Genomic DNA, 27239 nt, shown 5'->3' with positions numbered 1-27239 from the left:
GTTTCCCATCACAGAAGTCCTAACTCGACTTTGTCTGGCCTGACCCAATCTTTTACTGAGAGGCCTATCAATAGTTAGACACTATAACTATTGGTAATTGTCAAAGACTAGTCTTCTCACTTGGTGTATCTAAACATATGCATAAAATAACAAACCTGTGAAAATTTGAGCTCATTTTGTGCGTCGAAGTTGCGAGATGTGAATGAAATTTAAAAAAACACTTGTCACACGAAGTTGTGTGCTTTTAGATGATTGATTTCGAGACCTCAAATTCTAAACTTGAGGTCTTGAAATCAAATTCGTGGAAAATTACTTCTTTCTCGAAAACTACGTCACTTCAGAGGGAGCCATTTCTCACAATGTATTATACTATCAACCTCTCCCCATTACTCGTTACCAAGTGTGGTTTTATGCTGATAATTATTTTGAGTAATTACCAATTAACAGTGTCCACTGCCTTTAACAGTGTCATAGTCTTGTGGTTCAGTTTGGAGACTAGGCTGTAGGATGCAGCAAGTTCAAAGTTAGTAAAATTGAAAAGAAGTCAACAGTCAGACAAAAGAATGGGGGTTATGAGGACCCCAGCCTTGACCCATCCCTTGAATCTTTGCCTGCATTTATCTAATTAAATGATTGTGTTTGTCTACAATCTACCTCAATCTTTGAAACATCACAAACTGAAAGTCGAAAGTAGTGAAGGAAAACAAAACACCCTAAGAAACAACTCAATATTCAAAACACACAAGTTAAATCTCTGAATTAATTCTGCCGCAATTTTTTATTCACAAAAAAGCTTTCCAGCGACAAAACAAAATTGAAATAGGAAATCATAAGTTAATTTTTTTTTAATGACCGATCATAATGGGGTATACGGGAGTAAATAAATAAGGCCAATTAACTCTTAAATTGATTACAAATGTCCCTATTATCAGTCGCTTCAAATGAACACTCTGTTTTCTTTACACTACAAACCCTCACTCTATCTTACATAGAACTAGACCAATGAATTATTTATTACCCCTTTCCCCAACAAAATTCTAGTCACCCCTGATGATAACACTAAGTCATGGCACTAAGTCATTTATTTTACTGTTTCCTCCCAAATGAACACCTGGAGTTGAATTCCTTTATATCTTTGACTTGACCATACAACTCTGGGACCTGTTTTTCCCCTCTAAGATATTATCTTCGAACTTGTGGAACCTTCCAGAATCTACACAATTCCTGCTGTTACTTCCTCACAGGTTTAATATAGATCTACAAAAAAAGTAAATTGTGGTAATAATTGAGCATATTTGATAATAATTGAGCATACACCCACTTCCGTGAAAATCCATTTTCAAATACCATTAACACCATTGTAACAAGGTAATAAAGTTTACATTTTCTTTTCTTTTTAAACATGGACAAACTAGTATCAGATAAGATTTTGAATACTTTATGACCATGTGATAAGATAACAGTGATGTGCCATTGCTTTTTAGCTTATGATGTAAGAACTTTATAGATCTCTAGGTGTTGGTGCAAAAGTCTTCTTTGTGAACAACTATTGGAAGCATCAAAGACTCACCACACTGTACATACAACTTGACTGCAAAAGCCGTTTTATTACACACTAGGACAATGTGCTTTCCTGCACTTTTTCAATACCTTTTTTTCCAGTAATTTGGTGTTCATACAACTCATTCAATGATAGCCCTTTCCAGTAAACAACAAACCCCCTATAAAAGACTTTCCTCCTGAGCTTTTTACCCACACCCCTAAAAACAACAAAAACGTCAACAGCAAGGTATTTTTACCAGTGAGGAAAGCTTCCAAACTTACACTTAAATATCTGCATAAGCACTTAAAGACATGCACTCTCTCCTAAAAAGTGCCTCAATTAAAATATAGCATCTTGAAAAGCATAACTCACAAATTCTTTACACGAATACATTAAAACTATAAAGTTCTTCTGCTAGATACATTACAGGTGATTGGTCAAAAACAATTTGATCATACTATTAATGTAACACCATCAACCATGACTTTCTGTCAATAAAGAGAATCGCACTGGTACCAAATTGTCTAATGGTGCAATTCAGACACCATCTGACCTTTCATAAAGTATAAAACAAAGTCAGTTGAAAAGAGCAAGGAAGGGTTTCTAAATGAACTTTAACAAATAACACAGCTTCAGACATTTGTATAAGACTCCATTATCCTGAAGCCAAACTGTGCCAAAAAAGATTCAAATAGACCTTTATATGAACATGGTGTATGAGTAGGCAGGGATGAGAGTCAATACTGACAAGAAAGTCTGAAACTCGGTTAAACTTCTAGCAAGGCATGTTGAAATGATGGCATTTTAAACCTTTGAGTAACTCCCAATTGCTTTGCAATGCGAGTACAAATCTGTTCATTTTCAATGTTTCATAATAAAAATTGGTTTACCCCTATCTAGAATAGTGATGTCAATGCATAAGGTCTAATGTAATGTTTTTACAGTGACATTACTAATTTGCAAATTTGGTGCAAGTGGTGACAAATCTTGACTGTAAAGACTTGCCCAGTCCTTCGGAGCAGTTGATGTTTTGCCCTCTACAGGTCACTAATAAAAAACCAGCATGTCGCAATCCAGACTATTTTTACATTAACTGTTTGACGGACTTTATTGGTCCACGACAGTGAAATTATTGCCATTAATATGAACCCCATCATACCTCACTTTTGTTGTGAATATTTAACAAATTACAGGTTTCTTGATAACATCCACAGATGAATCACACTCTTTGTTGATGTTTGACTGGTAGAATTCTTAGAAAATTAATCTAATGTAAATATGAAAAGAATTGATACACAACCATGTCCCGAGAAATTACTTAAAACTACATGGCCTAATATTCAGGCAAATTAATCACATATGAACTGATGTATTTACATTTATACATACGTCTCTTTCTCCTTCATAGTGTCATAAAATATGAAAGATAGTTCCCACTTGATGCAACACTGTGCACAGCCGGCCATTAATTACGGGCAATGATAAATAATTTTTTCAAATACAAACAATATGCGTTCTGCACAAATGCTGCGTTTGGGACAGGCCATTTTTTTATTTTTTTTATTTACATTTGTTGCCGTAATTGGTCGGTGGGGAACTTAGCTGCTGCATAGAAAAGTTAGAACACCTGACGAGCTCAAAAAAAACAAACCAAAATTGCCCATATTAAAGATGGCGCCTATTTGGAACTACCTATTCACAAATGATACATATCCTACATTGTATACAAAATTTAACTGCCCAGTTTCATAGCTCAGTACATACTTGTAATGCATACAGCATGCCCATGTTCAAAGCGAATTTATACCGTTCAGAATACCCTCAATATTGTCCTTGTATTCTAATATCTGTGTACATACTATCCTCAGATCCTGCGTTCATGTACAGCATCAATTCTCCATCTCTTGACAGGTCACAGGGTCGCTCTCCTTCAAAGTTTCTGAGGTCTTTATCTGCTCCGTTCCCCACTAACAACAGCATGATGGCCTTCAGGCCTCGCCCTACTGCCAAGTGTAAGGGTGTGCACTGGTCAAAGGTCAACGCATTAACATTGGCACCCAAGTTCGCAATGAGGTACTGACAAAGAGAAAAGTCACCCGCCTCTACAGCGTAGTGGAGAATGGTCCTTCCGCTCTTTCCATCCGGGGCATTTATGTCGCCGCCTAGCTGCACAAGGTACTCCAACTGATCGACGCTACAAGCGAATCCTGCAATATGGATGCATGTGTAGCCTGCAACATACAAGGGGAGAAAAAAACATTATTAAAACTTCCACTTGTCTTAATTTGTGCAGTCTGTGAAAATAATGTAACAGTAAAGAGGGATGGGATACAAATCTCTCTATTAGTAGTGTTATCTTTTGTCATAATAGCAACGTTATCACATTATTGATAATCAATGCATCTCTTCCTACAAAGTCTTATTTATTATTTAATCTTGGAGAGTCGACATCCTATCTCATGCATAATACATGGTTAAGTATTTTCTTGTGCTGACAAAAGTTGTGTTGCTGTTTGCAAATTTCTATTTATTTGTGTACTTCCTTGTGGTCTTCCCAGGAGCCTATAAAACACTCTGTGGTCACATGATGTTTATGATAAACACTTGTTTCTGAATAAGAGGACAGTCTTTAATGCCATGGTAGTCTCAAAGGGTATTCCCCATATGCAAATTTGAGCAGTCCTATTCACTATTGACCTTTGACCCAACTGGGTAGAAGGTCCTGAATGGGCTCAGTGCACAAAGTCATCCAAACGTGAACACTGAACCTTATCAATAATACCCAAACAATTGAAGGGGGTTCTCATGCAACTGTGGGTTTTTCCAGGGGGATTTTTTTTTCTTGAACTAGATATAATCTTTTGTGTAGTGTTTTTCTTCCCAGGGTCTCTCCAAATATAGAGGAAAGAACAAACAAGTTACAAAAGCCTTCATTGGGGATTTCTTTTTTTTATCACAACTAAAATCTGGAGCGGCAGATAATTAACCTGTACCCTGAATGTAATAAGGGTTTCAACAACAAGTGTATAATGTTAAACTACAGGGCACAAAACAAACTGGGCATTTGGCTGCTGGCCAGAGTCCATGTAACAGTCCAAAGATCATGCGTCTTATTGACCTCAAACTACATGTTCACGGCTCAAATTTGTGAGATATTTCCTACGAGACTACAGGGCTTGTACTAGCTCAATATTTTAACTGTACTTGAAATGTGTGCACAAGACCAGTGAAAGCGAGAAAAAAACTTCCTGATAAATTTTAACATGCATTTTAAATTTTTATTTTAAGCACTGCTAGAGTAAGAGAATATTGATCTCATGTAAACTTCATTACTCTAACAGAACTGAAAGGTATTTTCCAGACTCATGGTCAGCATTTGAACATAATTTGTGTCTGTTCAAGACATTACAAAAAGCGGTAGGTAAAACACAAAACTGCCAAACTTGTCTGGTTGTGAGTTTACTGGCCTGACACTGAAACCGTTGGCCTGCGATCCAGTGGAGCCCTACATGGTCTTTCTAAGGGAACTCTTATTGAGCATTTTTTTCAGTATGCAGACTTGTTTCGAAGTGAGACTCGAATCCAAAATCTCAATCCCCTTTCCAAATAAGGAAGAGAAGAAAGGAAAACAGTTCTAGTCCTGTACAAAAAAAAAAGCACTTGCAGCTGTGTTCCGAACGACACAAAAAAGCCCTCTGGACTGTTTTATTTTGTTGTTTTCCTCTCTATATTTCCTCTCTATATTTGCCAGTAAGCTTATTTGCCAGCTTCATTGATTTCATAACAAAGTGGATTTTAACGTTTCTAAAGCTTGGAATCTGCTCGTGAAGTAAGCCCAACCAAGATGCCAAGGGAAAAAAAAGATACATCGAGTGCCAATATTATTTTGAGTGTAAAATGCTAGACATACAGTACACAAAATCTGATAAAACTCTTTTGATTAGACGCATTTGAAGGCATTTAGCAAACAAAGTCAATTATTTCAACTGGTTAATTTCCAAGGCGTACAATTTATGAAAGCTAAAAAATTCATCCTTGTTCAAATAGAATTTACTTTGCAAACAAATTCCTGATACAGCCTCCATTATTAACTATACAGATGGTCTACATGGACTGATGTATTGCATGTTGTACGTGTGGCATGTGCATCAGCCCACCATGAATCTGTTTCAATGTTGGGGAATTTCCAGTGGTGAGAAACTCTGCCAAAAATTTCCCAGGGGCATCCCACGACTGAGGAAATTGTCATGGCTGTGCTTGGGAACTTTCCCAGGTCAGGCAACACCATGCTATGTCTGTTGATTTGAGCATGATTTGAGCAAGGTACGCAACAACATGGTCTATACTTCAGCAGGACCATCACAGCCAGTTACGGAACTCCCTTTACTTTTAGTTCTGGGCCATTGTTTCCTGTATGCAATGCAACTGGTTGTAATTTCAATCAACTGGACTTTCCAATAGAAATGTCATGCGACTCTCTGATCAAAAGACAATGGCTGAAAACACAACAGGCAGTAGTTGTTTTGCCCGGGGCTATCGATTTTGAAAGCAGGGAAACAATGCTCATGTTACTCATAGAACAATACATCAAAGGTTAATGAGTGGGGTGTGGTTCTCTGTGAAGTTTCATCAGCCTTTATGAAAGAATCAGGGCTGTTGTTGAAATGGACCAGCTCGACCAATCATTTCAACAAGCTCGCTGGTTTAATACTTGACCAGGTCTAAATAAGAATAATAACAAACCAACGTGCATGCATACTCTGCGTTGATTTTACCAAAGCAGACAAGTTGAACCTTGACAATGTAAGTTTCAATTTGTATCTTCTTATTTTGGATAAAAGATGGACTGCATTAAAAAAAAACTCTACTTTGATGACAAAGAAATGTTCAGTTAAATTTTTTGATGAACTTACCTTCAAAGTTTCTGAGTTCAAGATTCTGTGGAAGCTGTTGTACCCCACTTGCTCTATTCTGTGGAACCATCCCTCTCTTACGCTCGAGTGGAGATATTCCTTCAGTCAGAGCTCTGATACAGCCCTCATCTCTCAGTCTGCATGCAATATGAAGAGGAGTGTCGCCGTTTCGGTCGGTGCAGTCGATTTGGGCATTGCCCAAGACGAGAACACGACAGATATCTTGTTGCCTTGTTAATACGCTAAGGTGTAAAGGAGTCTGTTTGAACAAACAACAATTAAATGTAAAAGAAAGGGCAAGGCCATTTTCGTTTGCAAAGGGCAATTCCATTGGAAAACCTTTTAAAGTCAATGGGAACCTTTTAAAGGGCACAAGGCCAAGACCAGGAGCAACGAAGGCCATGGGCTCCGTGGCCTGCTGAGTTTAAAGACACTGGACACTATTGGTAATTGTCAAAGACTACTATCAACCTCTCCCCATTACTCATATACCAAGTGAGGTTTTATGCTAACTATTTTGAGTAATTACCAATATTATTGTCCACTGCCTTTAAGTTTTATTAAAAGCTGTGACTAATGGATAAGAAGTCAAACTTTTATATAACGTGGGTCCAACCTATCAACTCCTTTAAACAAGTTAACTTTTGATGTTCTGCATGTTGAAAATTACAAAGAAACAAGTGGGATATATGAAAGTAGCATAGCAATCCTGTCTTGAGCCCACGCAAAAATTCCGTACAAAGCCTGTAGTGACTCAGTCAACAAAATTCCCCAAGTGAAGAACAACGAGGAAACTGATATCATTTTGTTCTGACTCTCTGGTACTCATTTGCTTAGCAAGGAAGGATATTAAGCAAACTTTCACAATTAAAGCCAACAGTTCCTTATCCTTTCATGTATTCTGTAAACAATTTTAAACAAATCACCTGATAAATAAGTAAAGTTTGTAACAATTCGTACCTGCATAAGATCATTGCTGATGTTCAGTAACTCAGGATCTGCAACAAAGATGATGAATTTTTCTGCGAAGTCCACTTCCTTATGAATAATAGCAAGATGAAGGGGCCTGGAGGTTACAAAATTTGAGAGAGGAAAAAAGAGGGAATAAAAAAAAAAACTAAAATTCTGAACATAAACTACTATGTTTCCTATTAAAAAGAGACATCCTCGTCAGACTTGACCCGGCTCTTTATTCCTAGATCAAAAATTAAGGTTGGGGAGTGGGGACACAGCCTTCGCAGATGCTGCACCGCACTTGTGGAACGCGCTACCAACAAGTCTGAGAGAAGCTGCATCGCTGGCTGTGTTTAACCACCTACTAAAGACATTTTTCCCCCAGAACCATCCTAATTTGGCTTGTTGTTGGTCCTTTATCATTTTGCTTTTGTCCTTGTGTTGCCCTCCATTTGTTAGGTTCTCTGTTCTTTGTATAGTGCCTTATAAATGCTTTGTTTTATTACTATATCATATCACAGCATGCAAAAGAAAGATCATATTTTCAATCTTATTACAGCATGCAAAAGAAAGATCATATTTTCATTTGTGCCGGTAGGCCTCACTCCTCGAGTCCTGTTTATGTTATAAGTTTGTTCACTTGCCACTCAAGAAATTCACTTTGCTTATATGCCTGAAGGATGAACCACGCTCTTAAGAGGAAATATTATCATGATACCCCTTTAAGAAACCGACAAAAGTGAGGCGGGGGGGGGGGGGTTGATACGGTGGCATTTATATCCTGTATGTCAGTGGTGAATTATCGATTTCAGTCAATTCAATTGCAAGTTCAAAGAATCCGGTGACTCAATAATGTTACGTTGAATCAATAAAAACATTTCCCTTTTCGATAACATCTTTGTCATCCAAAACCATTGTCTCGCTTCTTTTGTATTTTGAAAACTTTTCAATTATTTAAGTTCACAGTGAAATTAATGTTCCTTCCTTTGTATAGGCTACTGTTGGGTTTTTCCAAGTATCGAACCGCAAATGCAAGGGGACTTTCCCAGAAACTTTCCCGAAGATTTATAAATCAAAACAATTTGTCAAGTTAAGTCTCACTTTCAACCAACAGCACCATTCACTAATCCCAGACTATTATACAGCGTGTACACTTCTCTTTCAGATTCAGCCGGCATGTCCAGGGTACGACACTATTATTATATCTTTTTTTTTCAAATGTCATATGTGCAATTAGGTAAAAATGTTACAACATCGATCATGTGCTCTTAAAAATAAAATACAAACAGTTTAGGGAAATTACACAATTCTCAGAAAGTCAAGTATTGTCGCCATGGAAAACAACGGTGAATCACTTTAATATAGTTCACTGCACTCTGTGGCACCGGTCATGTTGGCAACGATGAACCGGGTGTATTGCCGACTGCGCAGTGCGCACCACATCATCAATCAAACTGAGTAGGCTTTGTATGTGCTACACGGGGGAATTCCCTGGGAATTTTTTCCAATGTGCAATTTCCAATGAACTTTGACTTGAGAAACTTTGGTGTGATTTCCACCGTCCGGGAAATTTTAAGGCGAGTGTCACTGTAAAATGGGTATTTTGCTCTTTCCTGTCGCATCCAACAAGACATACAATGTAATTCACAAGATGCTTTATCAAATTCATATTGCAGTTACCCCTATTCAAAGTTCAATTCAATCATGCTGACAGGGCAATTTTAGAAATTCAATTATTCATTAAATAAATGTCACAAATTTGCAATTTAGTATGTGTCCAACATATTGTTTAACAAAGCAAGGCTGGATTATTTTAATGGGAAACAATTGTTTTGATACAAATTACTCAATTTCTTAAATAAATCTTTTGTTACATTACAACATGTACTGTTTACAAAACTAATGTGATTCAAAGGTTGAACTTTAAGACAGAATAAGCGTTTTAATCAAAGTGTGTAATTAAAGCTAATGATTTAAAGAAACAAACTTTGTTAAAATTTACAATCAAAAGCTAACTTACGTATCTCCCTCTTGGTCTTGGTCGAAGGCATCATCTGTAAGACGTCCCGTGCATCTTTGTTCAGGATATTCCACAATTCTTGCAGTTTCTTCCAAATTGTCGAGTGTTTCAGACATAGTACACTCATCATGATAAGCTTCATCGATGTCTTCTACTGTCGTTTCAGTCTTCTCGGTTTCTGTTCTTGTTTCATGTGAAAGATGGAGCTGTTGCAGGTGTGATGTGAGAGACGTCTTCTCATTTATCGAAGCCAGGCTCGATTCCCTTTCGAAGCTCAAGCAGTACGCCGAATCAACAGAACGTAACGAGTCAATTCCGGAGTCAAATCTCTCGTCTTGAGTAACGCTGGGAAGTTTAGATTGTAGCTTATTCATGTTCATATGAATCTCTGCTGGACTATCCATGACGGAGTCTGTTTCAACATCACTGGGTAAAGACATCTTGTCTTTGATTTGCTTCTCGAATCGCTGGAAACTACACACAAAATGTTCCGTTTGTTGTGTGTATTACGTGCGTTGCTTCAGTTGATGATGGTCAAAATCAAATGACTCGTTTACCGTTGCGTTGGCGAAATCTAGTAAGTACTGAAGTTTTTCACAGGTTGTGTGGATCTAAACTGATACCAAAGGGAGCACAAAATACTGAATTATACAAATTCAAAATTTACTGCAACTAAAAGAGATTCCTTCCTACTCGGGTTGAGATGCTTTTTGTAAGTGTCGAATTTGTCCACGCAGCCGCCGGTCGTGGATGTAGAAGGGGATTCCCCTTTTCAGATTTCCATACAGCTGATTGGCCAAACTGAACATGTGATATCACAGCCAATCGGATGGTCTTATTTGGGGGAATCCCACATATTTTAACCGCCTACACGAACAATGACTCGTAAAAAGTACATGCATAGATAAAGGTTCATGTAAGAGCTATCAATAACGATTTTGGTATGAACTGTGTGCAATAATAGTAATTAGGATAAACAACTGTTAGTTAGATGCATTGTTGCTCAGTCATGTAAACTTTATTTGCTCAAACGGAAAAGTTTAAACTAAAACTGCACGGTTACAAAATATAAGGGGTTTCGCAAGTTGTACTTGTTGTTTTGTCTGTTGCTGTTTTAATTTGCCGTTGTTTTGTTTTAGTTTAATCTACCTCCATGGTTTAATTTAGTTAGCTTGTTAGTTTAGTTTAGTTTAGTTTAGTTTAGTTTAGTTCAGAAGTTTGGTTAGTTTTGTTAGTATTTTTTTTGTTTTGTTTTGTTTTGTTTGGTTTGATGTGTTTTATTTGGTTGGCAATGTTGTAGTTGTTGTGTGATGTTTATTTTGGGAAGGGGTGGTGGAGTTGCACCAATACTTACTATCTTGTAAAATACTACTATGTTTACTACGGTATAATCATAGAGCTATGGTCTTATTATATAGCTCTATGGGTATAATGAAAGCACAACATAGTAATTTCATGTGATGGTTTGGTTATCTGGGGATAAAGAGGGCTATTTTGTTTATTTTGTTGTCAACAAGTGAAAAATACAAATGTGGCCTGGTGCCAATAATTCAACGCACAAGAACCACGAAGATCATGAACGGAACTAGTTGTAGAAAGTTGATGTTCATTGAAATGAAACAAACGGGTTTGTCTCTACATTAATCCAGCCTACATTGTTATCATTACTTGGAGTTTGTTTGAAAAAGGGTTGATTTAAAATCCCACGCATTCATGTACAAAAGAGGCTCCGCTCATGGGAGGCTTTAGGTGAGGGTTCAAGGCTTGCCATACAGGGAATGACGCACGGACACGGGTACACTGCAGGCTCTGACGCACTACCCTTACGTGCTAATGTACCAAAACAAACTTGTTCTAGCTCAAACCAGAATTATTGGGTAAATACCATTTTAGCTGTTTTAGTTGAGGGTGGCATCGATGAAAGGGACTCATAGTTTTAAATTTTTCCAGAAAGTGCTACGGATCCAAGCTCATCAGCTACTTGATTCTGATGATGAAAGGTACAACAATTCTTGGATTTTTGCCTGATTTACGTGACCATTGGAACGTCGCTTTTACAGACAATGTATCAAAACAAACCTTTTCTGGCATGCATAAAAACACAATTATTGGTATGAAATAATCACCCTCTAGCGTGTTGAGTTGAGGGTGAGGGGTTAATAAAAAATAATTAATTGAAATTTTCTTGCCTACAATCCAAGCTCGTATCAGTTGAATGAGGGCTCATCAGCTACAACTTGTTGTTTTGTGTCAACTTAGTGTTGATTTATAGGTATTAAAAATATATACAATAAAACTCACAGAAAACTGTCACTGTCACAACATACAACAAACTTGAGGATTTGAATCTCTTGTAGGCCTGATTGCTGCAGGAGGATCTGTTGAGATTAAAAATGTCAGACAAGACTTTTATTGATTTCTAACCAATTGGGAACCGTTTCAGACGAAATCATAGCTTTTTACAAATCACGTACCGTCGATATATCTCCACGAGCCCCGTGAAGAAGCCAATGCACCACGCCCACATTTTTATTTATCAATATCTTTTAACCACTGGATCATTTTCCCCCGGTAATTTTTTTAGCTAAATTAAATTTTGTATCGGCAAATCGTGAGATATATCATGGGCTTGCAAGGGGGGGGGGGGGGGTTATACACCACAGCCCCCGCGAGTATCCATGATAGATACACCAATGCTTGTCTTGTTTGAAAAGTATCTATTTTAATATACATGGGCATCTATAGTTAAATGTGCCCCACAATATACCACAGAAATATGACTACGGTCACTTCCCTCCATATACAGACAGGGCTGTATGCTTCGTTTTCGAAAGGGCAAGGGCACCAAGGCATTTTCTCTTTGGCAAAGGGCACCCTATGAGGAAATTGTAAATTTCTACTGGAGCATTTCAAGGGCACCAAGGCAATGGCAAGGGGTGAAGTATCAGGCCCGTTGTAACAAACAGTTATCTTATAACAATAAGAATGTTGCCATGTTAACTTAACGGGCGTTAGGTGTGGTGCTACTTACAACAGCATTGCACATTCAGCAAAAATCCCAGGGAATTTCCAGAAGTCTGTCATGCGCACTGATGCTTGTTTCAATTGTAGTGAACAATGCAGGCATACTTTATGCGGTGGATTGACAGAAAGGGGAAGTTTTTAATTAGTTGATGGATTAGAATTGTGGTTATTTATTCCTGAAAAAAATTACCCGTTCTGTCCACTCCATAAAAGCAATATAAAATAAAGAAAAGCAACGGTAAGTAAGGTAGGAAGAGTGAAACTGCAATAACAATCTTGAAACTGTTTGGTAACGTGTAATAAATATCACATGGAATATGGAAAATGTTTCTTTTGGAATAACACTTCACTGAAGTGTGATGGACTATATGCTTTCACAGTCCTGTGGGGGAAACCAATTCTAAAATGGGTTTGTTGTTTGTGCTTTTAGTACTGGGCCAAATGTCACACAGCAGTTTGGCATGAGACAAATGGGCGAGGCACCAATTGCAGCAGTGTAAACTTTATGGAATGTTGGCATGTAACCTGCATGCCCAGGCGCCAGAATTTGTATCGCCTTATAATGCAGAGTAGCAAGATTTTAACTTAAAATCAATATGGCAATCTCTCTCGCACTTAAAGGAGTAGAATGCCTAACATAATAAGCATTTACTTTAAAAATTAGATTATCAAAACGAGCTCTTTCCACTCCAATATCACAGAGCATACAAGTATTTGCCTACAAATGGGGTATACATGATAAAATTCCTCAAAGGGCTGTTTTTTAGGGGCTGTTTTTTAGGGACTTTTGAATAAGTTTACCCAACCACATACCCTATCTCCTATTTCACACAAACTTGACAGAAACATTTCATTCACCTCCTAAGGTCAGTTGCTGTATTATTTATTATAGACCATTTTCAGAGAAAAATTCTATCATCAAAATAATATTATAAACTGTATTAATTTCATTAAAAAAAATTGAAACTTATATTGTGTCCTTTACATACATAACATGATCAAAAGCACATCACACAATGCACAGAATTGAAGAAAAAAATAGACAAAGAAACGACTAGGCCCAATTTCATAGAGCTGCTAAGCACAAACATTTGCTAAGCTTGAAATTTCTTCCTTGATAAAAACAGGATTACCAACCAAATTTCCATTTGTTACATATTGTTTGTTACTAGTATTCAACTGTTGTTTGCTTATCCTGAAAATCTTGTGGAAATTTGGTTGGTAATCCTGTTTTTATCAAGTAAGAAATTTCATGCCAAGCAATTTTTTTCTATGTAATTGGGCACATGTCAGGAGGCCAAAGCTCAAACAACTGTACGGTGATATGTCTGTCATGCCAACAGAGAACTAAGTTACCTATTACATAAGCCTAACGATGTTTAGTGGTAATGTGTCAGTCTTTTCAGGAGACAGACGTAACCCTACTTATGTTTGATGTAAACAAACAAAATGCAAAAAAGACAACCACATAATAAAACACAAGAGAGAGGTATGATGTAATCAATTGTATCAGATTTGTCAGCTCAGAGCTATTATAAGGTCATTAATTGCAACTTCATGCTAGAGTAGAAACAGTTTTGTGTTTATTTCAAATATGTCAAGGTTTGTATCTTATGAAACCTTGTATGCAATAAACCAACATTGGCAAAGTTACAAGACAGTGTTTTTACTAAACTGAATTTTGACTAGTGCCATTTATTTTATCACCTACAAGAAGTTCACCAGGGGAAAAGTTACAAAATTTCTCTCAATATTCTTTGAATTTTATTACCAATTATATGGAAAATCTCATTAAAAAAACATAAACCAGCTGTAGTTCCTTAGTAATCTTTACAATTTCTTTTATAGATACAAAAATGTACCTTTTATCTAATCTGTTTAATTATCAAGCCAAGGCTGCCAGAAGATTTGGTTGAAGCCCTTGCCGTCATACACACAGATTCACTAAAAACCATCATTTTGCAAACAAAACAAAACAATTTATCTCTTAAGGATCTTCTTCGGAGGTTCGCCACCATCTTCAGATTCTGGTCTGCTTGATTCAGGAAACTTGAGGTCCTGTGTTGGGAATAAAGGAATTAGATTCTTAACAAAACCTTCTTCTAAAGCTAATCCCCAAGTCTAATTTTACTTTTTTCTTTTTAAGGGGATTCAGTCGTTTAAGACATTTAATTAGTACATCTGTCATAACTATGCTGTTCACTTAGTTTACTCCATATGGTATGAATTCAGGTCGTAACCATTAGAAATCTTTGAAGGCTTGATTTCAATAAACTTCAATAGACTAGTAGTTTCACGAGACATACTTTTTACAAAGTGTGTGAGATAATTTCCCAACATTATTTGTTCAGTATTTTGAATAAACATTACATGGAATATCTCATTAAAAAGCATAAAAAGCAACAACAAATTGTTCCTTTCAGTCAACCGGACACATAAGTTATTTTGAGATTACAAGAAAGGAATTTTTTACACTTGTCCAAGAAGAACTAATGGTGCATCAAACCCTGTTACATTTTGAAACTAATAAATGTTTTAAAGACAGTGGACACTAATATTGGTTATTGTCAAAGACCAGTCTTCTCACTTGCTGTATATCAACATATGCATAAAATAACAAACCTGTGAAAATTTGAGCTCAATCGGTCGTCAAAGTTGCAAGATAATAATGTAAGAAAAAACACCTTTGTCACACGAAGTTGTGCTTTCATATGCTTGATTTCGAGACCTCAAATTCTAAACTTGAGGTCTCAAAATCAAATTTGTGGAAAATTACTTCTTTCTCCCAAACTATGTCACTTCAGAGGGTTTGCACAATGTTTTATACTATCAACCTATTCCTATTACTCGTTATCGAGAAAGGTTTTTTGATAATATTTATTTTGAGTAATTACCACTAGTGTCCACTGCCTTTAATGGAATATTTAGATGGGTTTTATGAGTAGAGTTTTTGATTGCCATAGGTACAGTAATATTGAGAAGGCTCAGGCTGGAAGGCAGCGCCCAACTCTGGATCTTCTTTGCCATCCACCTCTAGGACCCCCAGTCAAATCGAGACTAAACAACTAATGAGGGACAAAGCAACCTGGCACCACTTCATCAACGCTGCTTCTTCTATTCCGTCTAAGGACGAAGGATGGTAATGATGATGATGATGATGAGGACCCCCCATTCCAATCACACCAGGGGCATGAATTAAATGGATTTGGTTTCAGGCCCTCTCTGATTGCATGGGATTTCCCTGGAATAAACCCCTGGGGTTTTCCTACCACATCCAAAACTGAAACTTCCTTCCTTGTCTTCGGTTCCTGGCAAGTACAGTGATTTAGCTTTGCTTTTGTGGGAGTCCTTGGCTTCACAACCATATCAAATAAATTTAATGAATTGAAAACAATACACAGGACACTTTGTGGTTGTTGTATGGCTGAGACCAAGGTTTGTTTTGAGACTAATAATATTGATACTATCAAAGTCTGATATAGCGCAAATATCTACCAACAATGTACTCTAGGGGCTTAGTATATACATTCATACAGAAAGAGAGGTTATTGAAAGTTATGAATTCTGAGACCCAGTTATGTAGACTGTTACGGCGCATTAAGCAGCCACAGCTGGGAACACCGGGGAGTACCCCTTCTCTTTTTGATAAGTGCACTGTTTTTTTTTACATGCATTACACAACACATGGAATCACTGGCTTTACGCCCCTTTTTGAAGGATGGAGCAATGGTGTCTTGCTTAAGGACACAAGTGTCACGGCTGGGGATACGAACCCACACTCTACTGATCAGAAACACCAGAGTTTGAATCTGGTGCTCTTTTACCGCTCGGCCAAACAATTCCACGAGACTGAAACTAGGGTTTAAATGGTTGAGAAACAACAAACCTTTAGAATCTCTATCAGAGTGTCGACTAATGGTCTGTCTGGTGGTGTTTTACTGCAATGTATTAACATAGTGTTACCGTGACGATCCAGAACAAGATTCCCGCCCATCTGTCCAAAAGAGAAGAAAACATAGAACTGTGAAAGCAAAAACCTCTGATGAGACAAGAAAAAAGGCAACATGAGCAAATCACGTAGAAACAGAAAACTAATACAAATACTACAAATACAGACTTATTATTGTGGCATAACAATGTCTTAGTGGTTATTACTAATCAAGTGAGAGAGCTTAACAGAATACTCTACATGTAGGAGGGTTTGTTACTTCCAAAAGAGTTTTTTCCCCTGATGATGACTAGAACAGGCTAGTTAATTACCGAATTTCTTGACAATGAAGTTAACAAAGAGAAGTCCCCTTTATCCATAAAAGGAAAGTAGATGTAGAAGTCCCAGGCAATTTCAAAACCTACAGCAGACCTTTGCAACGCAAATTATACCCATATTGCGAATCAATACTTTAAAACCTGATAAATCATTGCGACACTTCTGGAGTTTAGCTGTAATTAATGAAAGAGTGAAAGTTCATTTAAAAAAGATCTTAAGAAATAGTCTGATTAGCTGTAAGGATTGAACCATTAAACTATGACTACAAAAAAAGTAATCATCATCCCTTGGAAAAAAAAAAACCATTGTGAAATTTCTTTCCCCTAATAATTTAGAAAGTTCAGAGGAAAAAGAAACTCCTAGTATGACCAACCTGAAGTGGATCATCCTCAATGTTTTCTGCCGCTGAGGGAAGGGTCCTACCCATTGCCTTCATGTCAGCATAGTACATCACCGTGGATATGCTCCATACTTTAGATATAGAGATGCCAAGACCCATAGCTGTATAGATCTACATTGGACACGGAACATTGAAGACAAATTATAAAGAGAAAGGTTTGAAATCGTGTTGAGATTTTTTGTATTAATTTATTCCTGGAATTGGGTTGCATGCCTGGGTTCTATATGTAATGTAATGTCTGTCCCCTTATTCTAGACCCAGAACCTCCCAGATGTTACAATTCAGGAGATTTACTAGACTTGATGATTTCAAGTCTTAAGACCGAGTCACACTGCAACGATAACGAAAACGATAACGATCAGGACGCAGAGAGAACGCACTCTATTGGTTGAATTGTTCCCTGCAGAATATGCCAAGTCTATTCAACCAATGGAATGCGTTCTCTTTGCATCGTTACCGTTATTAATTTTTTTTAACATCTCTTGTTATCGTTATCAGTCTCGCTGCAGTGGGACTGGGCCTTTAGATCGCCGTTATTCTTCTGCATCTCAGCCACAAAAACACGCCCCCACATTATTAGCTATCACGCGCCCTAACTCGCAATGACAAAGGTTGATCACAAGAAGGCGCTGTTTGTAGCGGCTATCAGGACAACTCTATAGAGATTTACAGACTCAGTGCTTCATCAGAAACACAAAACAACAAGCTTTGACACAATGTGGACTTTTTCTTTCTCCCTTTGGTGATTCAATTACTTATTTCAAGAAAAATTAAAGGTTCAATTATGAAATCAGGAAAAAAACCAGGGAAACCACAATCCTGTTGAAACTCATTTTTTAAAAGCACATTTCGCAAAACACCAAGCACATGTCTTGAGACGATTGGTCAAGAATACCTTTTCAAACCAAATGTTCTTTGAAACTATTTTTTAACTGTTGAACAAACTTTGTTTACAGTACTGTAATGATTGAACTAAACTGAACTGAATTCCCTCTAAGCTGTATATTAATCACATTGTTCATCGTTCAGCATTAATGGAATTTGATTTTGTTTTCAGGTGTAAAAATACTTCATGACCACGTAATCCTGACAAATATAAAATATGGATTGATGATGCCAATATTGTACAAGTCTGTATGATTCATTTTTGAAAGGGCAAGGACACCAAGGCATTTTCTCCTTGGTAAAGGGCGTACTATAAGGAAAAATTGTAAATTTTTACAGAATTTCAAGGGCACCAAGGCATGACCGGGGGCATGGAGGCAATCACCTCTGTTGCCTCAGTGCTGTTGTATCTTTATAACCACAAACAACCCACCTGTCGATCTGCATCCAGAAACATGTCAAATGTACACCCTGTTTGATCCAACCAGTCCATAGCGCCCTCCTGTGAGCCGAAAGAGATAACCACGACGTGACCTCCGTACCTGGTCACCTCCTGTGCACGCTTCTGGAGCTCAGCCACGTGATCACGTCACGGTAGTCAGGCAAAGTGTCGTAGAAGAACAAAGATGAGATGGCCCTTACTGAGGAGGCTTCCCAAACGTGTTACACTATATTTCAAAAGTAAAATAATAACAAATTTAAAATCACATCCAGGAAGTTCTGACAACGTTCATTTGATATGGAAAGGTTTGCGGTAACACCATGCAATGACTATCTCTTTTATGAGTTTGGGTGGAGATCGTCTTCTGAAGAAACCTGTACTCTGATGCTGCATGCTGCTTAAGCACTGTGGAGATGGAGCTCGGTCATTTGCAAAGATTGGCTTAACCCAGGACAAAGCCCTTCACTTACTTTCAGCTTCAAGAAATCCCAATGCTTGTATTAAAGGCAGTGGGCACTATTGGTAATTACTCAAAATATTTATTAGCATAAAATCTTTCTTGGTGACGAGTAATGGGGAGAGGTTGATGGTACATAACATTGTGAGAAACGGCTCCCTCTGAAGTGCCATAGTTTTCAAGAAAGAAGTAATTCTCCACGAATTTGATTTCGAGACCTCAGGTTTAGAACTTGAGGTCTCGAAATCGACCATCTGAACGCACACAAATTCGCATGACAAGGGTGGTTTTTTTTCTCATTATTATCTCGCAAGTTCGATGACCGAATGAGCTCAAATTTCACAGGTTTGTTATTTTATGCATATGTTGAGATACACCAACTGTGAAGGCTAGTCTTTGACAATTACCAATAGTGTCCACTGCCTTTAATGAAATGTTATTCAGCATTATCATGTTAAATGCCATCAAATTTTAAGGACCCCAATGGAAATAAGTCTAAGTTAATGGCTATTTGAGGTTATCCTTGGATAATTGCAGTATTGTGTCATAAAGTGCAGTATTTCTATCTTGTGTTCTATTTTGGTTTATCAGATTTCATTGTGTGTTCACCTGTTGTTGTGTATGTATTTTTGGCATGTTCTTGCTGTATCTTTATCTGAATAAATTCAATCAATCAATCTAGTGTTATTTCCTCATTAGCTTTGACAATATAGTTCAATTGATTATTGTTTTGATTTTAATCATCGCCATTCAACTGCTGTCATCTCAATGGTAAATATAGTGGGTGTGGTCTTTTAAACATTCTAACATCTTGAAATCAGGGCATAATTAAATAGAGCTAGCTATTCAAAACATGATGTTTAACAATTTTCTGTTGAGCAAAAGTGAGGATACCAGTCAAAAAAGGTGCATAGGAGTAGGACATGGTATTTTGGCTGGTAACCTTAAATTCGTCAGCATAATTCAACTATTTTGGGTTACTTTTTGTGCTTTTAAAAAGCAGCTCTGTGAAATTGGGCCTAGGTCTATGACACACTTATGCCATCATTTAATATGTATTGTTCAGCAAAACTATTTACCTGTCAAAGAAATTGTTTTCTAAAGAGAGATTTTCATTTAAAGCCATTGGACCCTTTCGGTAAACAGTATTGTCCAAGGCCCACACTTCGTGTATCACAACTTCTATATCAAATAACAAACCTGTGAAAATTTAGGCTCAATCGGTCATCGAAGTCGGGAGAAAACCCACCCTTGTATCCGCACGTTTCTCTGTGTCATGACATGTGTTTAAAATAAATCCGTAATTCTTGTTAACGAGAATTGATATTGTTTTACTGTTTTCTCAAAAAGTAAAGCATTTCATGGGATAATATTTCAAGAGAAGTATTTCACCACTACCTTCTGTAAACCCTGTAAGTTATTTGTAAATCTGTGAACTTTTTTTTTTTTCTGTACCGAAAGGGTCCAATGGCTTTAATGAAACATTTGGGGTACAAATTAATATGCCACTCACCAGCCAGTCCTTGCATTTTTAATTTCAATGTCACATGGTCCTGGTGAGCCTATATGAAGCTTAGAGTGGGATTTATCCTTCGCCAGTTGGGAGTCTGTTTTTTTAAGGAATACATTCCAGTCCGTCTGCAAAAAACATTATGACAATGCGTCAACAGATGGTATGTTACAAAATGACATCGGTGTACTACTAATGTGAGGGTCAAGGTTTGCCTCTGTTGGAACCATTAGTTCCAAGGTTAATACCCAAATTTAACGTGATATTTGCCCCTTCAAATGGCAGATGAGGAAGCTGAACATTTTGAATGGGTTTCAAGATGACAAAAAGAGATATTTCCTGATAACAGTCAATCAGGACGTGAACTTTTAGGCTGCCGACCCAGTTTTTATTTCCAGGCACTCGACTGCGACCCACCCACCGATAGCCAGCTGAGAGCAAGTTTGAGTGAGGCACTATAGGCAACCATTGGTTGATTTTGCCTGGTTACCTATGCATTCAATACATCCTGGGTACCAGGCAAAATCAACCAATGGTCGACTATAGTGCCTCACTCGAACTTGCTCTGAGTGAACCCCTGCTATGGAGGTAATTTGCTAAAGGCAGGCTAATCTTAACAGGGATAAATATTCAGCCAGTTTGTGCAAATTAATGAGAAATTGCACTCAACTTAGAATATAAAGTTGGATTTGAACCTGTGACCTCCGGATTAATGTGCAAGTGTTCTAGGGAAATCTGTCCCCAGAGATTCTGATACACCTCATCAATTATTAACATGGGCTGGAGGAGGTTCAAAAGAGGGTGCTTTTAGAAGAAGTTTGTACACAGTTTGCCAAATTTGGGGGTACAGAATCTTAAGGGGGGACAGAATTAGGCCTGGGCGAATAATTTGAATATCTGGTAAATGGCAAAAAGCTTTTCCTAACCTAACCGTGAATGCAATTTTTGACCTAACGGGATATCCGCAAGGGGCACGGATACCTATTTTAAAAAATGGATATTCCTGTTACAACAACAAAGTAAACGGATTCCTATTATCCGCCATTGTTAGGGCGACGACCGAAAGGAATTTGTTGGTTGAATCCTTTTTTTGTTGATGCTTTTTGTTAAAAGATTCCGAAAGCTTTCCTTCTACACGTAGAGTCCATCACGATATCAGAAGAAAAAGCAAATCGCCATCTTTAAATTAGATCCAGTTATTTTCATGAATGAACCGAGTGACACTGTCTAAAACTAATATCAATCGGCCCATACGCCACCCGGTTTCCTAACACATCAGTCAATGGGTCACAAGGTCTCATTCACAAACGAACGACCACAAACCAACAGCGCCCTCTTGCGGTTGTGGCGCTCACTACCTTTAGCATGTAAGTACGTGGGGAAAACATATTTGAAAATCCGGTCAACTTCAGATAGTTGGCCAGCGGTTAACTGAACACCAAGTTTCACTATTTGCATAGCACTAGACAGAATCTCCTGCCACACCAGCTCTCTTTACTTTGTTTCATTCACAGATGACATGTGTGACTAAGTTTTTTCTTACCTCCAACTCATCAAGTTCATGAACTGCATTCTCTACATCTTGGTTGCTAAGGTGATGACGAAGAACAGAATCAAAAGCCTTTCGTGTTGTGACACCCAATCTGTAAGGATAATAATAATAACAATGAACCATTGTTGTATAGCGCATATCACAATCACAGAGAAGTTGTTTAATGCGCTTTGAGAGCAAACAGTGCAGCACTTTTTTTCACAACAGATACTGTAAAAATGTTTTTAAAAAAATCATTCCCAACGTGTTTTTCTCATTTCAAGTCAAATTAAGTTCAATATATTTACCTTAAAAATGCATCTGCATATAAGCCAATGCTTGCTCCTAGAGCATTTATGTCTGTTTGTGCAAACTGCTGTACCGAATCTGTTCGGAAGAAAATAATGTGATTAAAAGGAATAAATCATATTTGGTTCTTGGCAGAGTAAAAAAGTCCTCAACCCCCATATTTTGGGTGTGATCCCTGGCGCCATGGCAGTTTAGGAGTGGTTGTATGGCTTCTGACTGGCACCCCTGAACAAAGATATCAACAAAAATAGGAAAATCGCCAACTAGCTCACTCAGCTAGTAGAGTGCCAGCTCGTTAATTCGGAGGTTATTGGTTTGAGTTCACCTCTAGTCAAATTCTCTTTGTTTAACCTCTAATCATTCGAAAGTTTTAATTTAAAACTAGCCAGTTTCTCTTACAAGTGGTTTATAAAAACTTTTGTCTTCAACAACACACGATATTTATTTGGCAAAAAGGAATTACCCGAACCTTATCACCTTGATAAACCTGTACAGCACGCAACTCATAATTTTATTCCCCTTTCCATGCAGTCAGTGTGACGAAATGTCATTTATATTTTAGGTTTATGAAGTACTCAAAACATTCCCGTCTGTGTGAGTAATCAGCTCATTTTAACCATGACCAAATTTTGTTTTGTACTTTGGTCTTTTGTTTGGATGTTGCACTCTAACATGTTTGATATTCAAAGACATTTATCATTTTTTTTATCAAAAAGTAAACTGACCCAAAATTAAATGCTTTCAGTCATGCGGATTAGATATTTCCAAGAGACATAGCGACTCCTACTTCTAGAATCTATAAAGCTCCCCTATGTCTAGAAGTAGGCGACTCCCTGCTAGGGGGTTTGCTGTGATGCAATTGCCAGAATATGGAATTTCCAAATAAGAGTTATTAATATTATGCCATGGGTGACCAAGTTTTGGATTACAGTCATAACAGTACACACCTTTGTGCTCTAGTACTAGACCCAGAAACTGGGGCGCTGTGAGTACTCCTTTTTTTTCTTCGAAATTTGTCATAATCGGTCGTATTAGCTAGTACAGCGCTAGCCTTGCTCAAGACAGTCGAATTATTCACTCCGAAAAAAGACCGCCGCTGTATAAACCCACCCGTATACACTGTGCGTAAAATGTGTAACCACATCGCACGACACGATGCCCCCGTACACTATCCGCGTGGTACGAGTGCGGATGACTTGTGGGCACAGTAGTGGTACGATGTGACAGTGTGTATATGGGGGGGGGTCGTGTGGTGTGATTACACGCACCACGCAGAGTGTATACGGGTGGGTTTACAACGGCGTCTTTTTCGGAGTGAATAATGTGACTGTCTTGAGCAAAGCTAGTACAGCGCCCCACTTACTGGGTCTAATCTAGCACCAGTGTGTCCATGATGAATGTTGACCTGGGCTGAAATTTTATCTTTGAGAGGGCAAGGCTGTTTTCCTTCTGCCCTCACATGTACCATTTACTCATGGGTGGAGAGTACTCCTAGAACTAGTATGAGGTTCATTTGGCTATCGTCTCTGGTTACGAGAGACGATAGCCTAACTTTGGCAGAACGAACCTCATAGTTCTGGGGAGGTAGTGCTTTCTGCTCTACCGGCCAGACTTCGAATTGATGATACCCAAGCCTACAACCCTGTTTCAGGCCTAGGAGTAGGTGGTAACGGCCTCTGGAAAAAATAATTGTAGCCCACACCTTGAAGTGGCCTTCAGGCCTTGTGTGTCAGGCGACTTTCATAAAAAAAAATTTAAAAAAATTAAAAAAATAAAAAGTAGGTGTAGAGAAGCTAGCAAAGTGTCTTGCTCAGGGACACAAGTGTCACGACTGGGATTCGAACCCACACTCTGCTGAACAGAAGCACCAGAGCTTGAGTTCGGTGCTATTATTATCTGCTCGGCCACGACACCCTAGTCAAGGTCTCAGACTTGATCTTGGTCTTAGTTTAGAATTTGATTCCAGTCCTTGATTACAACACTGATTGGCAATGTGATCAGTTGTAATTATTCAGCCCTTTCTATAGTTGCGACTTGCGATAACGTAACCCTCCTTCCGACGGCGGAGGGACATATGGACACGCGTCTGGGAACCAGACGTCTGGTTCCCAGACGCGTGTCCATATGTTTTGTACACAAAAAACGGATCTGGTGTTTTTTTCTTTCTAGGACGAATGTGTGCAGATAATTCTCCACGTTTATCCTGGGAAAAAAGTGAGGCTAAAAAGTACGGTCTCAAAATTAGCAGATTAAGGGTGCGTTCGTTTAGCTTCCCTGGGTCTACCCTGGTGTGTGGCGGTTTTTTTTTCCAGGACGAACGTGGGTAATGGACCCTTCCCATGAAATATGCTAATTACATTCACGCATGCATACAGACCCTGTTGGTTGGCAAAGGCCATAGAGTTGTGCACTGAGCAGACGCGCGATCGCGTCTGCGTCATGCAGCCATTTAGTCGTCATGGTCGTGTACAAAACAGCGCGATGTTCCCTCATTTTGCCAACCAAAACGTGCAATTTACATATTTCATGGGAAGGGTCTATTATCTGCACACGTTCGTCCTGGAAAAAAAACACGCCACACGCCACATGCTACAACAGTTGTATCATACGTAGCACCGGAGGATCGAGGGTTACGATATCAATTCGTAAAGAAATAATATAGGCCTGGCCAAGCTATGCCTATGGACATGATGGATTTGATTTGATAAAATAAATTAAAAAAATTAATATCGTGATACGGTAACAAAAAGGTTAGTAAGTGACCACCTTGTGCTTGCTGTTTTGCTGTGTTGAGAAGACCCGTGATTTTTTCAGTAACGTTGCTCAAAGCATTCAGTACTTGAGCTTCGTCAACATTTGAAAACATTTCTGTCATTTTTTTATCGCCGTTTATTCTTTTGCATACTCCATCCTCTCCACCCACAGACATCGACTGAGTGCACAAAAACAAACTAGTATTTTGCGGCAATTCAACTAAAGAGGGCGCTGTAACTGATTTATGGCTATAATTTATTTTGATTAGTAGACTTGATTCAAGTCCCTTTCCTTTTATTTTCAGTACCTTCGCCTTACATCAGAAAACTTAGGGACCTCACGCACGAAACTTGAATCAAGTCTTTGTTTTCATCGACACACACTAGACAGTGAAAGTTTTGCGTGATCAGTTCATTGTATATGGGCCGGGTTAGATCATTAACACATATCATTTTGAGAACGGGGTTAATTCGTTGTGCAAAATACTTTATTAACCCAATGGCATGGCCAAGAAATTAGATACAAATATGAAGGGAAAAAGTACACCCCAATTGCAATTTGCTTCTTTGGCCCTAACCAAATGATCTGCATGCAATGATATGGGATGAATAACTGTTCTAGCCTCTCTATTCTTGTTTGACTTCAAATTAAGTTTCCTTATTATATAAATGTAAACAAGAATAAACAACAAGATAAATAAAACAAAACAATTGTGCAATAATAAATACCAAACTATTTCCAGTTTTCAGCACCATAACACTGTTTTTAATCATTCATAGAAGTTTTTTTTAAAAAATAAAACAATTTGTGTTCTTATCATGACAAATATGTATTTGATATTAAATGCAGTCATGTTCAGGATTAGTGAAATATATATAAGTACACACAGAAGTTTTTTACTCAATTTATTTGTGGTTTATATTGATATCAATTTATTTACAACAGAAGTACAATTACATACAGGTCTCATAATTCAATCTAATCATACCCATCCGTCATAATTTTGTTATATCCGTAGGGAAAATGCCATATAAAATTTAGTACTATCAGAAGTGCATAAAAGAATAAGTTATAACAAATGAATTTAAAACTAATTTAACTGTAGTGCCTTCACCAAGTGTTTCCCAAGTCCCATCCTCAAAACCTGTGGTCAAGTTGCAGTTGAATCAGCGCCCAGCAAGGGTAAAATTTTAGGGGGATACTATTTGTATTTGAGGGCACTTAAAACAGTAGTTTTTGTTTGCATTTTTTTTTAACAAGCCCAAGTTTAGTGCTCTTATTAAGCCATTTACTTTTTCTTATAAGATGCTCAGTTGTGGCGATAACTTTTTTTTGCACAAAGATATTATCTACACGTACTAGAAAAAATAGTTTTTACATTGAAACTACTATATAAAGAAGCTATAATCTTAAGTTGACCCTCACACAAGATCTTAAATTGGGGGGGGGGGGGCATCTAGTTTCCTTAACTTAGGTTAGGTTTGTCATTAACTATAAAAACCAGACCTCAAATTTCATAGAGATGCTTAAGCTAAAAATATTGCTTAACCGTGTTCAGATAGCAAAAATGTGCAGTTGATCCCACTCAAAATGTTGCTGTGCTTAGCTATTTGTTGTGCTTAAGCAGCTCACTGAAATTTGGCCCTGTGGTCTCGATCCTAAGAACACATACAACATTCACAGGCAGCAGAGCAGGTTTGTTTAATATCTAACTGTATAAACTACTGAATACACCAGCCTGGAATACACCACTGTCAAAGTTTCAGCCTTTAAATAAGGGAATCAATGTGTGGTGAAGAGGTTTTCAACTAATGGTTTAAACCCAACGAGGCCTGGTTCTTGATAAATTTACCGAGACGAAGTCGAGGTAAATTTATCAAGAACCAGGCCTGGGCGGATTTAAACCACTTTTTTAAAACCGATTCAACACACTTTGATTCCTATTCATAAATACCTTTCGGTCGAAAAACATCAATACGTTTTGGTCAAAATTAAAATAAATGTAATAAATAAAATTTTTCAATGATTTATTTCGACACAACACCCCTCCAGCTATGAAATGGTAAGGCCCTCGGGTAAACAAGTCCTTACAAGGGAATGCTGATCACGTAGCGCGTATCGCGTGAGGTGGCACAACTGTTCCAGCCATTGCTCTCGACCAATAGGAATGAAGAAACTGTCTTATAAGCACAGGTGCAAGCTCGTGTGTCACGCCCATATTTCACTGGTC

General features: G+C 37.9%; 2 protein-coding genes across 2 annotated transcripts; both read right to left on the bottom strand.

The window, feature by feature from the left end:
* Positions 1-746: 746 nt before the first annotated feature.
* On the bottom strand, positions 747-10183 carry LOC117289750 (NF-kappa-B inhibitor epsilon-like). The gene is made up of 4 exons (XM_033771017.1): positions 9431-10183; positions 7417-7522; positions 6457-6715; positions 747-3774 (listed from the first exon to the last, which is right to left on the bottom strand). Exons 1-4 carry the CDS (start codon positions 9868-9870, stop codon positions 3365-3367), a joined length of 1215 nt encoding a protein of 404 aa, XP_033626908.1. The 5' UTR covers positions 9871-10183; the 3' UTR covers positions 747-3364.
* Positions 10184-13652: 3469 nt separating this feature from the next.
* Positions 13653-25192, bottom strand: LOC117300636. Its single transcript, XM_033784327.1, has 8 exons — positions 25022-25192; positions 22255-22333; positions 21959-22058; positions 20419-20543; positions 18440-18674; positions 17095-17232; positions 16341-16448; positions 13653-14512 (listed from the first exon to the last, which is right to left on the bottom strand). Exons 1-8 carry the CDS (start codon positions 25182-25184, stop codon positions 14435-14437), a joined length of 1026 nt encoding a protein of 341 aa, XP_033640218.1. The 5' UTR covers positions 25185-25192; the 3' UTR covers positions 13653-14434.
* Between the last annotated feature and the right edge of the window lie 2047 nt (positions 25193-27239).

This window comes from Asterias rubens, chromosome 1, assembly GCF_902459465.1.
Source record: "Asterias rubens chromosome 1, eAstRub1.3, whole genome shotgun sequence".
Classification (NCBI taxonomy): Eukaryota; Metazoa; Echinodermata; class Asteroidea; order Forcipulatida; family Asteriidae; genus Asterias; species Asterias rubens.
This window is presented reverse-complemented; position numbering and strand designations above follow the sequence as displayed.